Here is a 15,809-nt window from a genome sequence, read left to right as displayed (position 1 = left end):
AGCCTGGCTGGGCGGTGGGGCGTAGGGGGAGGGGGGCCTGGGCAGCAGGGCTTTTCCCCTGGCCGAGAAACCATGGACTAAATTCTCCCCGGGCAATCCACCAGCGCATTTGGAGGCCCAAGAGATAGGGGCAGCCCCGCCCTTTCCACGGGTGAGGCTTCCATGCCTGGTGAGGTCAGGGAGAAAACCCTCGTCGCTTGGTCTCGCGAATGAGAGGCGGCGGTGACAAGATCAAGAACTCCTCCGCCCTTCTTCGTCCAACGCTCCACCGTCCCTCGGCCCTCCTCCAGCAACTGGAAGCGGCGCACCCCCATCTCCCTCCACCTCTACACTCCAACCCTCTGGTGGGGGCGACGGCGACCGAGTTATGTCTCAATGCATGCGAGAGCTTTAAGTATAACCATCCAAGCACAGTGGTATGTCTTGGTGCATCTTAAACTTTGTTATCTTGATAAGTGCTCTCTCTTGTTTAATGAATATAATTTATCTTCTGTTTTTTGGACGTAGGTTCGTAATGAAAATGTAGAGGATTTTCTTTCTTTGCTAATGGAATGATCTGTCCTATATGACAAGTACGTCCATAAAAATAGTGGCGTTGCCTCAACTAGTTTGTTCGAGGATGAAGGGAAGACCATGAGCCTGCAAAAAGCAAGCATGTCGTGGAGAAACTTAGCGTGATCTGCTATGGTGGCGCTCACAGAAAAACAATTTGCATATACTTCAAAGTACTCCTCATTCTAATCTTGTTCCTTTGTAGCGTTGGTATATTTGTTGTTTCCGTACGTGTCATCCTAATATAATTTTTTAATAAGTGCAATGGAAGGACGATCAGGTCGAGGATTCCTAGGAGCCCATGGAGAAACTCCGGTTAGTATCTAATCTGAAGTTATTCTTTAAAAAATGTATTTCAAGTGCAATGAGTCCTTCAATGTTCAACGCTTTCCCACTTAAAATTAAAGAATTTGTTCAAAAAAGCCATAGGTGAAAAATCGTACTACTACCGGTGAGTGCTTGATATCTTCTTTTTTCTTGATAATTTTGGCTAAACACCAGATTCACTGATGGTAATTAATTGTCCTGTCACATTTTGTCCTGTCACATTTTAAAGGGTGATGTTGATGGCTCAATCCTTGACAGGGCGGGCCACCGGACAACACATCAACATCACCCTTTAAAATGTGACAAGACAATTAAATACCATGTGTTTAGCCAAAATTATCAAGAAAGAAGATATCAAGCACTCACCGGCAGTGGTAAGATTTTTCGCCTATGACCTTTTTGAACAAATTCTTTAATTTTAAGTGGGAAAACGCTGAACGTTGAAGGACTCATTGCACTTGAAATACATTTTTTAAAGAATTACTTTAGATTAGATACTAACCAGAGTTTCTCCATGGGCTCCCAGGAATCCTCGACCCGATGGTCATTCCATTGCACCTGTTAAAAAATTATATTAGGATGACATGTACGGAAACAACAAATGTATCAACACTACAAATGAACAAGATGACAATGAGGAGTACCTTGAAGTATATGCAATTTTTTTCTGTCAGTGCCACCATAGCAGATCGCGCTAAGTTTCTCTACGACAAGCTTGCTTTTTCCAGGTTCACGGTCTTCCCCTTCATCCTCGAACAAACTAGTCGAGGCATCGCTATTATTTTTATGGACGTACTTGTCACATAGGACACCATTCCATTAGCAAAGAAAGAAAATCCTCCATTTTTTCATTACAAACCTACATCCAAAAAAACAGAAGATAAATTATATTCATTAAACAAGAGAGAGCACTTATACAAGATAACAAAGTTGAAGATGCACTAAGACATACCTCTGTGCTTGGATGGTTATACTTAAAGCTCTTGCATGCATTGGTATTAAGATCTACAACCCATCGCTACAAATATCAACAAATTGTTCTCTATCAGCCAATTGAAGAGCTATCTGTTTTGAAAGTGCCCAATGAATCGAGAGATTTTCATCAATACCAAGAACCCAAGGCTTAGGCTTTTTTGGTTGAAGGAGGAGATTGCTGCAATTGAGAGAACATAAGGTATCTCTTCGCCATGTAGTTTCTTATGATATGCTAGCTAGATATCCAATGATTTCTACTAGGCTTTCTTTGCTATGCATATACTAGCAGCTAGTGAACTTTGTTAGACACTTGACTGTAACCTTAGTTCAATCAGTTGGCCTGAAGCTAGAACCTGCTCTATTGGTAGCTATAATTAGAAAGAGGATGCAGAGATAGTACCGCGAGCTTGCCAAGTGCCTAGCTACTTGATGCTGTTATTTCTTTACTTTCTTTTCTCTATTGCTTTGATTAGGATATGTTGTCATCCAAGTGAACTTGTAGCAATCTTCTTGACAAATGATTTACTCATGAACTTGTAGCAATCTGCTTGACAAATGATTTACTCATCAGGGAAGTAACTTGTCGTAGCAGGAGTGTGTGCCTAATCTTGTTATTAGTATTAGTTGCATAGGATTAGGTCATGTGATTGGGTTCATGTTAATTTGCACAATGCACCATCAGATTGCACATTTTCAAGCATATTGGTTGGGTTCCTGAACAGTCTTGTGGCAAGCAATGAAGTCTTAATTTTGTTATGCACAGTGCACACATCATATGTTGGTTCATACTGTTCCATGCCAATATGATTGTACTAAGAAATAGTGTAGTGAGAGTGAGACCTTCAACTGATGCTAACTAACTTATTTCTTTTTGTATTTCAGCCAACATCAAGTTGTGGTACGCGATGTCGATGAGGAGTGGAGAAAAGACTTAAGTTGGACTAGTGACCGTCGCCTTGCAGCAGCGCATATTGTTCGATAGTGTCCCTGCCTTGACATGGCAACTTGATAATCCAGAACTTTTTAACCATGATCCTAGGACCGATATTTGAACCATGGTGAAGGGATGGTAAGTTGTAATATTTTTTAATATTCTATAATTTACATGAATTCTGAAATTTTGTTATGTGCATGTGGTTTTTGTGGTTGTTTTCCAAAATTACTTGTAGAATTCTTATCTATGAGATATGTTGTCCTATACCTGACAGTATGTGAGGGATTTCTTAACCTCCCCCTGTATCGATTTGGGCACCTGGGGCAGGGGAACATCTCCCACGTGGTGGGAGGTTTCCCATGAGCACAGGGAAATCCCCCCTAGGGGTTTATTGCCCTGGTTTTTCCAGCCCAGCAACCAAACAAGCCCTTAAGGGGGGTAGGGGGGCGGGGGGTCAAATTCTCTTCTAATAAAAAATGCCCTTAAGGGGGGAGGGGGGGTTCAAATTCTCTTCTAATAAAGCAACTTAATAAAATTAAAAGAGGTTCAAATTCTTCTAAGCAACTTAATAAAGAGGTTCAAAAAAATTTGGTAGGTCTTCTTTTCTGTTTTGATAGAAAAACTACAGAATTTTGCTGTTTGGTGAAACAATAAAAAGTGGAATTTTTGTTTTCTTTTTGTTTTGGTAGTCTACACAATCCAGTGAATGAGACTGAAGAACCATGTTTACATATTTTGCTGTACCGTGTCTTGTGTATCAATAAATACTTTCGTAGATATTATGTGTTGAACTATATTCCTGTGCAATCTTCATCAGGTAAACCATGGGTCTATGTTGGAGGGAAAGTTTTAAAAAGGAGTGCCTGCTAGATTTTCGTGACATGCCATTTGATATCCATTGTTCGAAAAGGAAGTTTTGTTGAACGTTGATGATAACCGGAAACTGAAGTATGTTACCTTCTCCTTGGTGCTGCAGAAACAAAGGAAATGTGGCAGGGAGGATTTCTAAAGGAAATGGCCATGCTTTAACTATGGAAAGAGAAGGTAATTACTTTCTGTTCTCGGGGGCAGCTTCGAACTGTAGATTATTTTTTCAGTGATGTTGTGCAAAAAGAAAAACATCTATCCCGAGCTGGCTTCATATCTCTTCTGAAAACTGGTGTTGAATCATCTTCAAGATTTGGGGAACATGGAGACCTTGTGATTCTGTTTTTCGGATTGTTTTGATTCATTTCAATTATCATCATGTTTCCAGAAATTACCAGTTTCGCACTGCCATACCGCTGCAATTGAACCTCTTTGTGGTTGCCAGTTTCCTTTGGGGTCTTTTGCTAGCATTTCCTACTTCCGAGTGCAAGCCGATGCTGCCGTGTTTTAACATCATATGCAGACACTGTTGTTTTTTGCAAAATGTCTTGAAAATTGAGGAGGTATACCTTGACAATTATGCGCATAGATTTTCATCAACTATACAATATACGAGCAATCAGTGTCTATTGATACGAAAAGGAAAATGGACTTCCGGATCCCTGAACTTCTAGATGTATCGACATGGTGTTTTGCTTCTAGTTTGGACTGTTGCTATCTGTTGGGAACTTGGGATTCTATGCAGCTCCAGTTGTGCTAGTGTCATGCTCGCTTCGTAAAATCCCTGAACCATTCAACCATATAAGACCCAGAAAAAAAAATGTCCGTTCGTTTTATATTCTTATTCCTTGAGATGTATCACTTCACACATGTACTATTGTTTACTGAAAATCTCCCCTGAGATACGTCCAGAATGCATATTCTGAACTTTTTAGGATTTTTGAATAATTATCCATGTTAGTGTCAACCTGCTGCTGAGATTAAAATTGATTCAGTGCCCACATGAAACTGTGTCTCGAGTGTATAGGTCGATCAGTCACCGCCACGTGATTTTTGTGAGCTGAGGATTCACTTGGATGTATCTTGACAAAACAAAATATAATGTCTTGTCTAAGTCTAACTGAAAGTAGCAGAAAAAACGTCGATCAGTCAGAGGATACAGCTATGCTGTCAAAACATTTTTTTCAGGGGGTGATAAAATTAGGCCAAAGATTATTTACTTCAAATATGGCACTAGAAACCTAATCTGCACTTCAAATATGGCAAAGGTATATCCTACTGCTATTTTTATAAATGGCTGTTAGGAGATGGTTCCCCCATTAGTTTTTGGCATGATGCGTGGCTTCAGAAATGCTCCCTTAAAACTACTTTCTGGGAATTATTTGATATTTGCAATCAGCCGAACATTCAGTTGCACAAGTCTCAGATGGGATGTCCTTGAAACTCACCTTCCGTGGATGTGTTTGTCCTAGACTAATATAATACGCCTTTTGGAAAAGCTTTTGACTTTGGTCAGAAATGCTCATTTTACTTCTGAACCAGATAAGCCCAGACTTGTTTATTTTGTGCACCGAGGAAATCAATTTCAACACTTGTTATTTAACTGTGCCGTTGCTACACAGGCTTGGAATTTCATTTTGGAGGGTTTTTTATATTGATTGTTCTTGTTCAGTTAAGGATATTGTTCATTGGTGGGCTTCTTATAAACTTTTTCACGCTGTTGGAAACACTATGTGCTGAGACTCTGGAGTATTTTGACCTTACGTGATGAAACTATGTTTCCAGGGATGCAGATGGAAAAGCACGAAGCCTTGCTTCAGGACAAAGCGGCATGGGGAGCTGCGACACATCTCTTGGGGCTGATCCTTCCGGTTGAGGCCTCGAATGCTGAACGGCGTGGTTCCCAAAGATTGAAGCAAACATGGATGAAATTCACTGTGGCGTCCTGTAGGTTGTCTGGTCGTTTAAGCTTTCCTTGTGCTTCCACTGAGCTGTAGAACTGGGTAATCATGTTGGCTTTACCCTGAGAACCTGAATGTTTATGAACCTTTGTTCCATTGCATCATTGGCTGCAATGGAACAAGGAGTTCTGCTCCTATCTTCCTAAAAAGGGGATAGGAAGATCAGCCGGACAAGATCTCGTGACATTGGACAGCTGATGGCTCTTACATGGCGGCATCTGCATACAAGATTCAGTTCATGGGAAGTACATCCTCAAACCTGAAGGAGCTCATCTGGAAAACTCCAGTACTGGCAAAGCAGAAGCTCTCGGCTTGGCTGTGTATTCAAGATCGCTGTCTAACAGCGGATAAGCTCGCCAAGAGGGGCTGGCAGCATGACCCCATCTGCTCACTCTGGAAGTGTCAGCCGAAGACTGCTGCACATCTTCGCTCACTGCTCCTTCTCGGCTGAGGTGTGGAGATTAGCCTTTGCTACTTTCAACTTCCCCCTGAACCTGATCCCCAGCGTGATGATGCCGTCTTTCAGGAAGTGGTGGGAGCAAGGTTATGCTGTCTTGGCCTCAAACGAGTCTGAACAGAAATGCTCTGCTCCGATTACCCTGGTTTGTTGGTTCATTTGGACTGCGCGGATCTTTGATGGGGTGGCCTGCACTGCTGCTCGGGTAATGTGCAAGATTGAGGAAGAACTGTCGGAATGGGGAAGCGCCCGGATCAGGGGTATGCTATTACTGTCGCCTATTCATCCATGATGCACACAATATGGTCTGATTGCCTAAGAAGATGCCGTTGAAAGGAGCTACTCAGAGTTAGGTGGAAACCTCTGTGAGCTCCTACTCAATGCTACTAGTGTTTACTGGATAGCCTTTGGCCTAGGTTTTTCCCCATGTTGAGCTATGTCATGTATCTCTGTAACATTTCTTCTCCCTTAATATAATGAAAGCAGCGCTGCTGCTCTTCGTAAAAAAAAATTGGGATGTTTTCTTGACTGAATTCAGTGGATCATGATGTTTCAAGTTGCATATCCTTTTATTAGATAATGGAATGATAAATGCGATGGAGATGACCAGTTTGTATGATGGAAAAGGACCCTTTATGAATCTGCAGATGGCATGGCATCTTTGACACATGAAATTGGTGTTGCATTTTCTCTGTCTTCTTAATTCCAAGGATGTGGAAGCCCAAGGCCAGTCAGAAGTTCACTGTTGTTCAGACTATTTTCAGGCTGTGGGCAGTTTGCTATTTTTAAATATCTTGGTCCATGCTGTAATGATTCCCAATAGGCACCAGTGATGAATTTCTGTGGAGAACTAATGATTCATGAAGGAGGTAAGTTAATCTTGGAACTTTCACCTGTTTTCCCCTCTCCATATTTTTGTCTGTATTACCTTACTACAAGTAGTACTTACACAAACCACTGTAACTGATGATGAATTTCTTTTTCATTCCTTTGTTACCAAGTATGTACTGGACTGCATGTTACAAAAAATATTCTTTTAACCATCCTAACACAAAATATTCTTTCGCTTGAAAAATAATGTTTCTGCATATACATGATTTTATTCTCTGCACATTTTCTGCTGCTGTATTTGATTTTGGCCATATCCGAAACCATGGAGCTGACTTTGTACGTTGACCCCCTAACAGATACCATGAGCTCCTTCCAGTTGCTTCTTTTTTTGGCTGTCCAAATTAGAACCACTTGTTGAGCCATCCTCGCTTGGAAGTTGTTGATAGTGAGGTGCAACTTCTGTACCTGTAGCTCTTCCATCGGCTGAAGAACTCTCACTTCACACATTTAGAAGCAAAGTGTTAGGTTCTCACATATCTGCACATGGACCTATAAGTATAATGACTCGAACGAACTTACTTCAGTGAGTAGACGATTAATCCAATGGCCACAACTGTGAATGCTACGTAGTACAGCCAGTTTATCTGTTGCAACTAAATCTTGTGAGCATATATATGCAATGCACTGTATTTATGATCTCCTGCAAAGGATCGGTCAGAAATCGTAACCTGTTGTTGATAGAACAGTAGTCGAATGGCGACTGCCCACATGTCAGATGTTAAGAGTGAGAGATTAAACAATGTTGATCCACTCATCTGCAAAAGAGCTATGACAATCAGGAAGGGCTAAACTATTATTGGACTGTACAATAAGAAAAGAAATGGCCTTCTGGCTTTAGATTCTTATACTTAGTTTATTCAAATACTTCATAACTTGATCAACCTTTTCTTTGTTACATACTTGTGTAGCTTATTTTCTGCCTAACATGTTGCAGGAAACTTAACCTTGAGGACAAAAGGAGTAATGGTGTAGAACACTAGTAATGCAACGGCAAATCCCGCGAACAAACTTATCTGAAAATAAAAATGGAAAAAACAATACAAAGCAGCTGTGAGTTTCCTGTCAAGACAATTGAATAATGTGTATTGCAGATAAATGAGTCAAACCATAACTATACTTTGGTACCATTGTTGGAGACCAGGCAACTGCTTCTAGGCTCTTCCTTTCGAATATGAATCTGATGTTTTGTCAGGTTAAGTTGTCACATGAACAGAAGAGTATGGTCAAGACATTTCTGTTCCAGAAAAAACATAGTGATATTTTAACTACGTGATTACAGAGCAAATTTATAGATGGCAATATCGACAGATTATGAAAGTTTTTTCTCTGCTGATCTGCTATTAATAGTGAATTGCGGAGAGGATACATCTGAATTGCACTGACAAACAGGCCAAATAGTCCAAGCATCGCGATAAGCTCTACCCGATCGTTCTTCTTGACACAGTATTCCTACATATTCAAGGGAAGTGTTAAACTTATGACAATTTTGAGAAAATATTGCTGGATAGTAGGAAGAGACATATAATGGCATCACAAACCTCTCCAACATTGCTAAATGCAAAACAAACTGTCCCGGCAATAACAAGGGCATCCCCTAGAAGTGGCATTTGACCCCCATCTGCAGAAAATGAAGGGTTTTGTAAGCTGCTAGCACTTACCCAAGCTATAGAAATTGTGAGACGATTCCAGCTTGTATGGGTCTTAAAGTTTGGTTTTCATTTGAGCACGTCATACACCTGTTCTTATTGCCAGTTTGCTATGTTATTCAGCTGTAAATTTTTGAACAAGATTCAACAGTGAATATGATCTCCTGGACTACTGTACGATCGCGATTTCTTCTAAAGAAAGAGGATAAGCATGATACATACTATCAAGAACTTCATCCTGTGTGTATCTTACTAGGTTTATCACTGAGATTTTTAGTACTAACCGGCATTCTAATTAAACTTGTTGGTGTTGGAACTCATATATACCTTGCTCATCTGTAGATTTTGCATCTGAAAGGAGCACAAGGCCTAGCCCTGCCACGCAGGTCCCCGCCCCCACAAATTGCCAGAAGGAGTATCTTGTGCCCAGTGCGTACCAGGTGAGTATGATGACCCATACAACGGTCCAGCAGTCCAACAACGTTACGCTGGTGATGGACGAGTACTGGTATGCCTTGACAACTGAAACACAAGTTTCAGAATCATTACATGTTTATTGCATTTGGTATCTGACTGAAATGTGTATTGCCTGCTTGTGCTCATGGCTCACCCAGATAGTTCCCCTGGACATCGACGAAGGCCAGCGCCAAGTACCAGTACCAAGGTATCTGCAAGACAGGAGTGGCGTAGAGAGTGAGGAGGCGTGTGAAACTAAAACCACACAAGGTAAGTTTCATGCTCACCCGTGGCTTCTGCCGTCGGTGCAAGAGGATCGGCACATAAATCAGAGTCAACAGGAGGTAGGCGAAGAAGGATTGTGTGAGAGGTGTGTTAACTCCTGCATAATATACATGCGATGGGTGATTCGTAATTGAGTGTTCTACAAAGATTCACAGGTACTGGGGGAAATGATAATTTGGATGGTTAGGCTACAGAGACAGTGAGAAGGGCGGGTACCGAGATTGGCGAGGAAGGAGGAGGCGAAGCTGGCGGCGGCCATGGAGAAGGCCACGAGCTGGCCGAGGAAGAGAACCAGCGCCAGGCCCCATGCGTCCTTGGCCTTGGTCTCCATGGGTCTCTCCCTGTCTGACCACCAAGCCTCGGTCAGATTCGCGGAGATGCAGGGGAGAGATAATATACGGTTCGAGCCGGCCGGAGCAGAGGAGGAGACTGGACGGGTAGCTGGGCCTCGTGCAAGGCTCGCTGGGCTCGTGCAGTAAACTATGGTTAGCTGAGTGTGGCATGCCCATTTTTCAATCAACAAAAAAAGGAAAGCTGAGAGCAGCTTGTGACCGCTACATTGATTATGTTTTCTTCTTCCTGCTGTGCCACGCGCCTGGATATGATAATTGATTATGTGATCGGATCTGCCTCTTGCAAATAGTAGTACTACCCCGTTATTAATTTATTAGTATTGCCTGTAATTGTGGGTCCCGCAACTGTTTTGGTTTTTGATTCGCTCTTGCATCTGCCAGAGGAGGCCTAACCGACAAATCATGGCAGCCCATGTCCCATCTCACCTCTGCTCCGTGCAGTTGGTGATGGCTACGCCCGCGGAAATGGACATGGCGACTTGTGGGGACTGGACCGGATGCAGTCGGTTGTTGTGATGTGCGGTGTGGATTTACGGCCTGTTTGGATAGAGGCCTGACTAGCCGTGCTGCTGGCGTGGCACGGTTATATACCGGGTACGGAACTTTCGGTTGCGTACGGGCACTTGCGTGAAATGGGTATCTCGGCCCTGATCATGTTCAGAAACAAAATTCCTACGGACGCTCAACACGACACGTTTTGTTCTGTGCACCGCTTGCCAATTTTGATGCTTGGGGCCGGCGGGCTCATCACATGGTACCATGGCATTATCGATGAGAGAGATTCTCTTTTCTCAAGTCATGATGCCCTTGGAAGTCTGATTTATTAAAAAGGATAGATGAAAATTGCCCGGTTAATTGACAAAAACTTGGACGAAAAATGTTAAAACACATTCATAAAAAAGGGCACCTCGGTTGATCTGGCTACCCCCAAGACCCACACATACCATCAAGAAGAAATCTGTCAAGGTCGCCTCAATGTCGTCGTCACTGTTTCTCCCCGAGCAAGTGACTCCAACTCCACCGCAAATGAGACACCGAGATACCGGAGAACAAGCGACACATGGATGAGAGATATTGAGACATCGTGGCAGATAGGGTCCTTCGAATTATTGTTTTAGCAACGCCCAAATCGTTGTCCTCGGTTCATTATGCCATTGAAAATAAGGCCAGTTGGTTGTAGCCCATTGGTCCATATGCACATGTGCCACGCAGGAACAAGCCGTATGCATTGTGGCATACGATAGCCAATTGGACCGTGTGCCACAGAGGCCTGCTCCGGTGCTCCTCCCTAACCTAATTTCGGAGGGGTATTTTTGTCCCCGTGAATTTGTTTTTTTCCTGGCCCGTCGCAACCCAGATTTAAGCCCTGTCTAGCCCTGTATAACCCAGACCGTATACATACAGTACCCTGGTCCGAAAAAAAACATCACACGACCCCACGTCCACGTAAGACCTGCCGAATCCAATCATTCACGCGAGCAGCTCCATCAATCTCGCGAGCATTGACGCAACTCCATAAGTCACGTAGTAGATCTCCACCAGCGGCTATCTCATCGCCGGCGATCTCGTCGGACAGCGGGCGCGACAACATCGTGAATCTCCAACGATCGCGCACAGGTACCGCATCCCGCGTCCCCCCTCTAGTCTTGCTCGCGGCAACATCGAACGAACTGCCGCCGCGCCAGTGGCAGTGGTTAACCTAGCGGAGCGGGTAACCTAGCTACCCGACGGCGCATGCGATCGTGGATCTTGTTCCGGTAGTGCTGCTCCTCGTGATCTGGGTTCACGTAGCGTCGGTTGCCGTCGGCTGTGCGCACCACCAGTATCGTTATTTGATGTGGCGGCTAACCTAGGTATCCGGCGGCAGAGGTAATCACAGATCTAGCTAGGTTTTGAGATCGTGCAGTTCCTCGCAATTGAAAGTGATCACGACGGGTGCCGTGGCCATCTTCCTTACTAAGTTTGGCAGATCTGAATGGCCTCGGTTGCGGTTGTTTACATAACATCCGTGATCGTGTGCTATGTGTTTTATATTTCATCATTGTTAATGTTTGCACATGTGATGATACATATTATTGGTTGTAGGAAATGGCGGACGAGGAGTTAACTGATATCATGGTAGACATGGAGTTTGGAGAACTGATGAAAGACTGGATAGAAGATTGGTCAGATGATGAAAATTCAGATCGTGAAGATCGGTCAGACAATGGGAACGAATGGGACGATCTTAATGTGAGTGGCATTGTCATGTTGTAATTTTTTGGTGGCATCCGACAACATTAAATCTTTGTGTTGAAAATTTATAGATCGATGAGCTTGATGATGATCAGGAAAACAACTCGGAGCTCTCGAATGAAGATTACATTAGTCGGGTACGTAAGTGAAAAAATTTGTTGGCATGCAAATTGAATTTCTTCTGGAATATTATATGATAAGTAATTATGTATTTGTGTTGTATTTTTCAGTTCATTTCCGAATGTCATAATGCGTACGACTATTACGGTGAATCCGACGCGGAGACAGGCCTTAACGACGAATTATTAGATGCACCTGGTTCTGGGGAGTCCGAGTCGTCGGTCATCATAGGTATGTGTGTAATCAATGTTCTATGGAAGTAAGTAATGTTAAACCATAGAAATCTGTTTTCATGGCTGTGGTTTGATTATGTATGTGACACAAGATGATGGGGCAAAGAATGTCCAAGATACTGTGTCACACCCTCGATGCGACTATAGCTCCCACGTGTCGAGGCACGACTTAGAGACATAATCACATTGAAGGCATATGTCGCAAGTTAGGCAATCTTCACAACATCCCATGTAATATGAATAATAAAGGGGAGAACATAGTTGGCTTACACTCGCCACGTCAATCAAGAACGTAAATAACATTACATCATCCAAAACACTCATGGCCCGACTACGGCGCCAAAATAGAAGAGAACCCAACATGCGACACGGTCCCAATCAAACCCCAACTAGGCACCACTACTGATCGTCAGGAAAAGACACGTAGTATCGCTGAGAGTCCTCATCGAACTCCCACTTGAGCTCGTACTCGTCACCTGGAGCGGAATCACCTGGACCTGCATCTGGAGTTATAGTATCTGTGAGCCACGGGGACTCAGCAATCTCGCACCCTCGCGATCAAGACTATTTAAGCTTATAGGAATGGTAAGGCAAAAATATGTGGAGCTGCAGCAAGCGACTAGCATATATGGTGGCTATCTTATTCGCAAAAGAGAGCGAGAAGAGGAGGCAAAGCGCGAGCGAGAATCTAGAGGAACAACCTGCGCAAACATAACTCCAACACCGTGTCCACTTCCCGGACCTCGCCGAGAAGAGGCCATCACGGTAACACACTCAGTTGATTCATTTTAATTAATTAAGGTTCAAGTTATCTACAACCAGATATTAACAAATTCCCATCTGCCCATAACCGCGGGCACGACTTTCGAAAGTTCAATCCCTGCAGGGGAGTCCCAACTTAGCCCATGACAAGCTCTCACGGTCAACGAAGGAATAGACCTCCTCCCAAGACGTTCCGATCAGACTCGGTATCTCGGTAATTCAAGACACTTCGACAGGTTAAAACAAGACCAGCAACACCGCCCGAATGTGCCAACAAATCCCGATAGGAGCTGCACATATCTCTTTCTCAGGGCACACTCAGATGAGCCAGATGTCGGGTAAGCCAGCCCAGAGTTGCCCCTGGTAGCCTCGGACATCGCTCGGTGGGACCAACACTCAGAGGAGCACTCGCCCGGGGGGGTTAAAATAAGATGACCCTTGAGTCTGCAGAACCCAAGGGAAAGAAAAGGGACTAGGTGGCGAATGGTAAAACCAATGTTGGGCATTGCTGGAAAAGCTTTAATCAAGGCGAAATATCAAGGGGTTCCCATAATAACCCAACCGCGTAAGGAACGCAAAATCCGGAAACATAACACCGATATGACGGAAACTAGGGCGGCAAGAGTGGAACAAAACACTAGGCGAGAGGCCGAGCCTTCCACCCTTTACCAAGTATATAGATGCATTAAGATAACATAGCAATATAATGATATCCCAACAAGTAAATAAAAGGTGTTCCAACAAGGAACGGCCTCCAATCTTCACCTGCAACTAGCAACGCTATAAGAGGGGCTGAGCAAAGCGGTAACATAGCCAATCAACGGTTTGCTAGGACAAGGTGGGTTAGAGGTTTGACATGGAAATTGGGAGGCTGACAAGCAAATGGTAGGCATCATAGCAATGGCATAGCAAAGAGCGAGCAAACTAGCATAGCAAAGATAGTAGTGATTTCGAGGGTATGATCATCTTGCCTGCACAGTTGTCAGAGTTGACTGGATCCTCAAAAGCACACTCAACGGGCTCCTCGGTAGAGAACTCGTCTCCCGGCTCTACTCAAACAAGACAAACAAGCAACAAGGATAAAATCAACCACGTGCAAACTCAATCAACACAATGCAAAGATGGTATGCTATGCGGGATGCGATGCAGGATGCAAAATGCAAGATATGACAGGAAATGCATGAACCTGGCCTCAACTTGGAATTCCAAGGGTACCACTGGAAAGATGAGATGAAATCGCTTGAAAACGATATAAAGAACGCCGGAATCGGAGTTACGGTTTGGAAATGGCAAGCGTTTTAAGAATGACACCGGTCTGCAAATTACAGCAAGTATGCATATAAATGCAATGAAATGAACATGCTACAGCCACCAAACATGACAACAAAATACATGGCAGGGACGCACACAAGATGCTTAACAAAAGACTAGCACTGAGCCACGGCCAATTCATCCAATATGAGGTTCAAACAAGCATGACAAAAACGCAAATGCAAAACAGATTTCAGACTTAGTGAAATTAACACTTGTCTGAAATTTCAGATCACGAAGCCCTCTTCGGAGCAGCAAAATAACATGATACATGACCTGATTAAGACAAGTAAGAACATGGCATCGAGCTACTCAACAAGCTTAACAAAATTCCCAAAGTGACCTGGGGCCAAAAGGGTTCACAAAATATACTAATAAGCACACGAACATAGCTAAAACACAATCAGTTTTCAGACATAGTGAAAACTGAGACATGCTGAAATATAACTCACGAAGGCATGTAAACGAGCTCGATGCACTCACTACGGTGCAAGTCATGGCAAGGCAAGCATACATCCATTAAGAAGGCACAAAATTCTAGCTAGACATAGTAAGAACAATGGCATAGCATGCACGGATCAACTACAATAACATCGGCAAAATCGTAAACGAGTTGACGATCTGCCCAGATTCACAACGAAGCAAAAGTAGAGCTCGATTGACTCAAGCTAGGGTGCTCCAAAATTGCAAACAAAGACATGGATGGATAGAGCATAACATGATTAAGAAAACTCCTTTATTGATCATCCTCAAAAGAGGCACAGATCACTAGGAAACAAGCTGAACATATGGCATCATGAACTAAATAATCCTAGACTTAGTGAAAACTACTAAGTCCCTGAAAACAGATTTACCGGGTGCCTCACTTTGCAAGCTTGCACAAGTCACCACACACATCCTAAAAATGCATGGGTTGCACCTCTGGAAAGAAGACAAAATGCTTAACAAAACATATGAAGGACTCACAGGCATAGCATGCACACAACAATCATGGCAAAAATGACAAAAGTCTAAGATGAACTAGCAGATCTGACAATTAACTCACGAAGCCTCCTTCTAGCAGCATTTCGGGCATCAAGATGAACTCAAATGAAAATGATGCAATGGAATTAAATGATGTACTCGTCAAGGCGAACATTTTGATATGCTATATGCACCAAGTCGGAGCTACGGATGCAAAGTTACGGCAGGTCAAAGTAGGCATAAAAAATATTGAGATGAGAGGGGAAAGTCAACCCGAGATTAGGGTTTTTCAGATCTGAGATCTGCATTGTAGCGCACTGTTCACCGAAACTCGCGGGAATCGCCTAGGTCGCCGGAGTTCGAGCCGAAGATGGGGGCCGAGGTCGCCGGACTTGCTCCGGTGGCCGGAGATGGAGGAGGGCGGCGCGCAGCGACGAGTGGCGACGAGGAGGCGGCGGCGTGGACGCGGAAGCCGAAGCGG

General features: G+C 43.6%; 1 protein-coding gene and 1 long non-coding RNA gene across 15 annotated transcripts; one reads left to right on the top strand and one right to left on the bottom strand.

Annotated features, from left to right (window-relative positions):
* The first annotated feature begins 6 nt into the window (after positions 1 to 6).
* LOC123057997 (uncharacterized) lies at positions 7 to 9,573 on the top strand. Of its 13 annotated transcripts, XR_006427040.1 has the most exons (10): positions 7 to 725; positions 813 to 867; positions 1,138 to 1,253; positions 1,406 to 2,053; positions 2,737 to 2,923; positions 3,765 to 3,832; positions 5,441 to 6,942; positions 7,899 to 8,866; positions 8,953 to 9,118; positions 9,225 to 9,573. It is a non-coding gene; the product is annotated as an uncharacterized lncRNA (long non-coding RNA). The 13 variants fall into 13 exon arrangements; XR_006427038.1 differs by having other exon boundaries at positions 1,138 to 2,053; XR_006427039.1 differs by having other exon boundaries at positions 7 to 867.
* LOC123057979 (solute carrier family 35 member F2) lies at positions 7,038 to 9,807 on the bottom strand. Of its 2 annotated transcripts, XM_044480841.1 has the most exons (11): positions 9,568 to 9,807; positions 9,354 to 9,448; positions 9,221 to 9,278; positions 8,938 to 9,132; positions 8,503 to 8,582; positions 8,331 to 8,413; positions 8,090 to 8,141; positions 7,909 to 7,977; positions 7,633 to 7,719; positions 7,484 to 7,548; positions 7,038 to 7,401 (listed from the first exon to the last, which is right to left on the bottom strand). In XM_044480841.1, exons 1-11 carry the CDS (start codon positions 9,680 to 9,682, stop codon positions 7,254 to 7,256), a joined length of 1,047 nt encoding a protein of 348 aa, XP_044336776.1. In that variant the 5' UTR covers positions 9,683 to 9,807; the 3' UTR covers positions 7,038 to 7,253. The 2 variants fall into 2 exon arrangements, with proteins under 2 accessions (XP_044336776.1, XP_044336771.1); XM_044480836.1 differs by having other exon boundaries at positions 9,221 to 9,448.
* Between the last annotated feature and the right edge of the window lie 6,002 nt (positions 9,808 to 15,809).

Source organism: Triticum aestivum, chromosome 1A (assembly GCF_018294505.1).
Source record: "Triticum aestivum cultivar Chinese Spring chromosome 1A, IWGSC CS RefSeq v2.1, whole genome shotgun sequence".
Lineage (NCBI taxonomy): Eukaryota > Viridiplantae > Streptophyta > Magnoliopsida > Poales > Poaceae > Triticum > Triticum aestivum.
The sequence above is the reverse complement of the archived record's forward strand: the minus strand, read 5'-3'. Positions and strand labels throughout refer to the sequence as shown.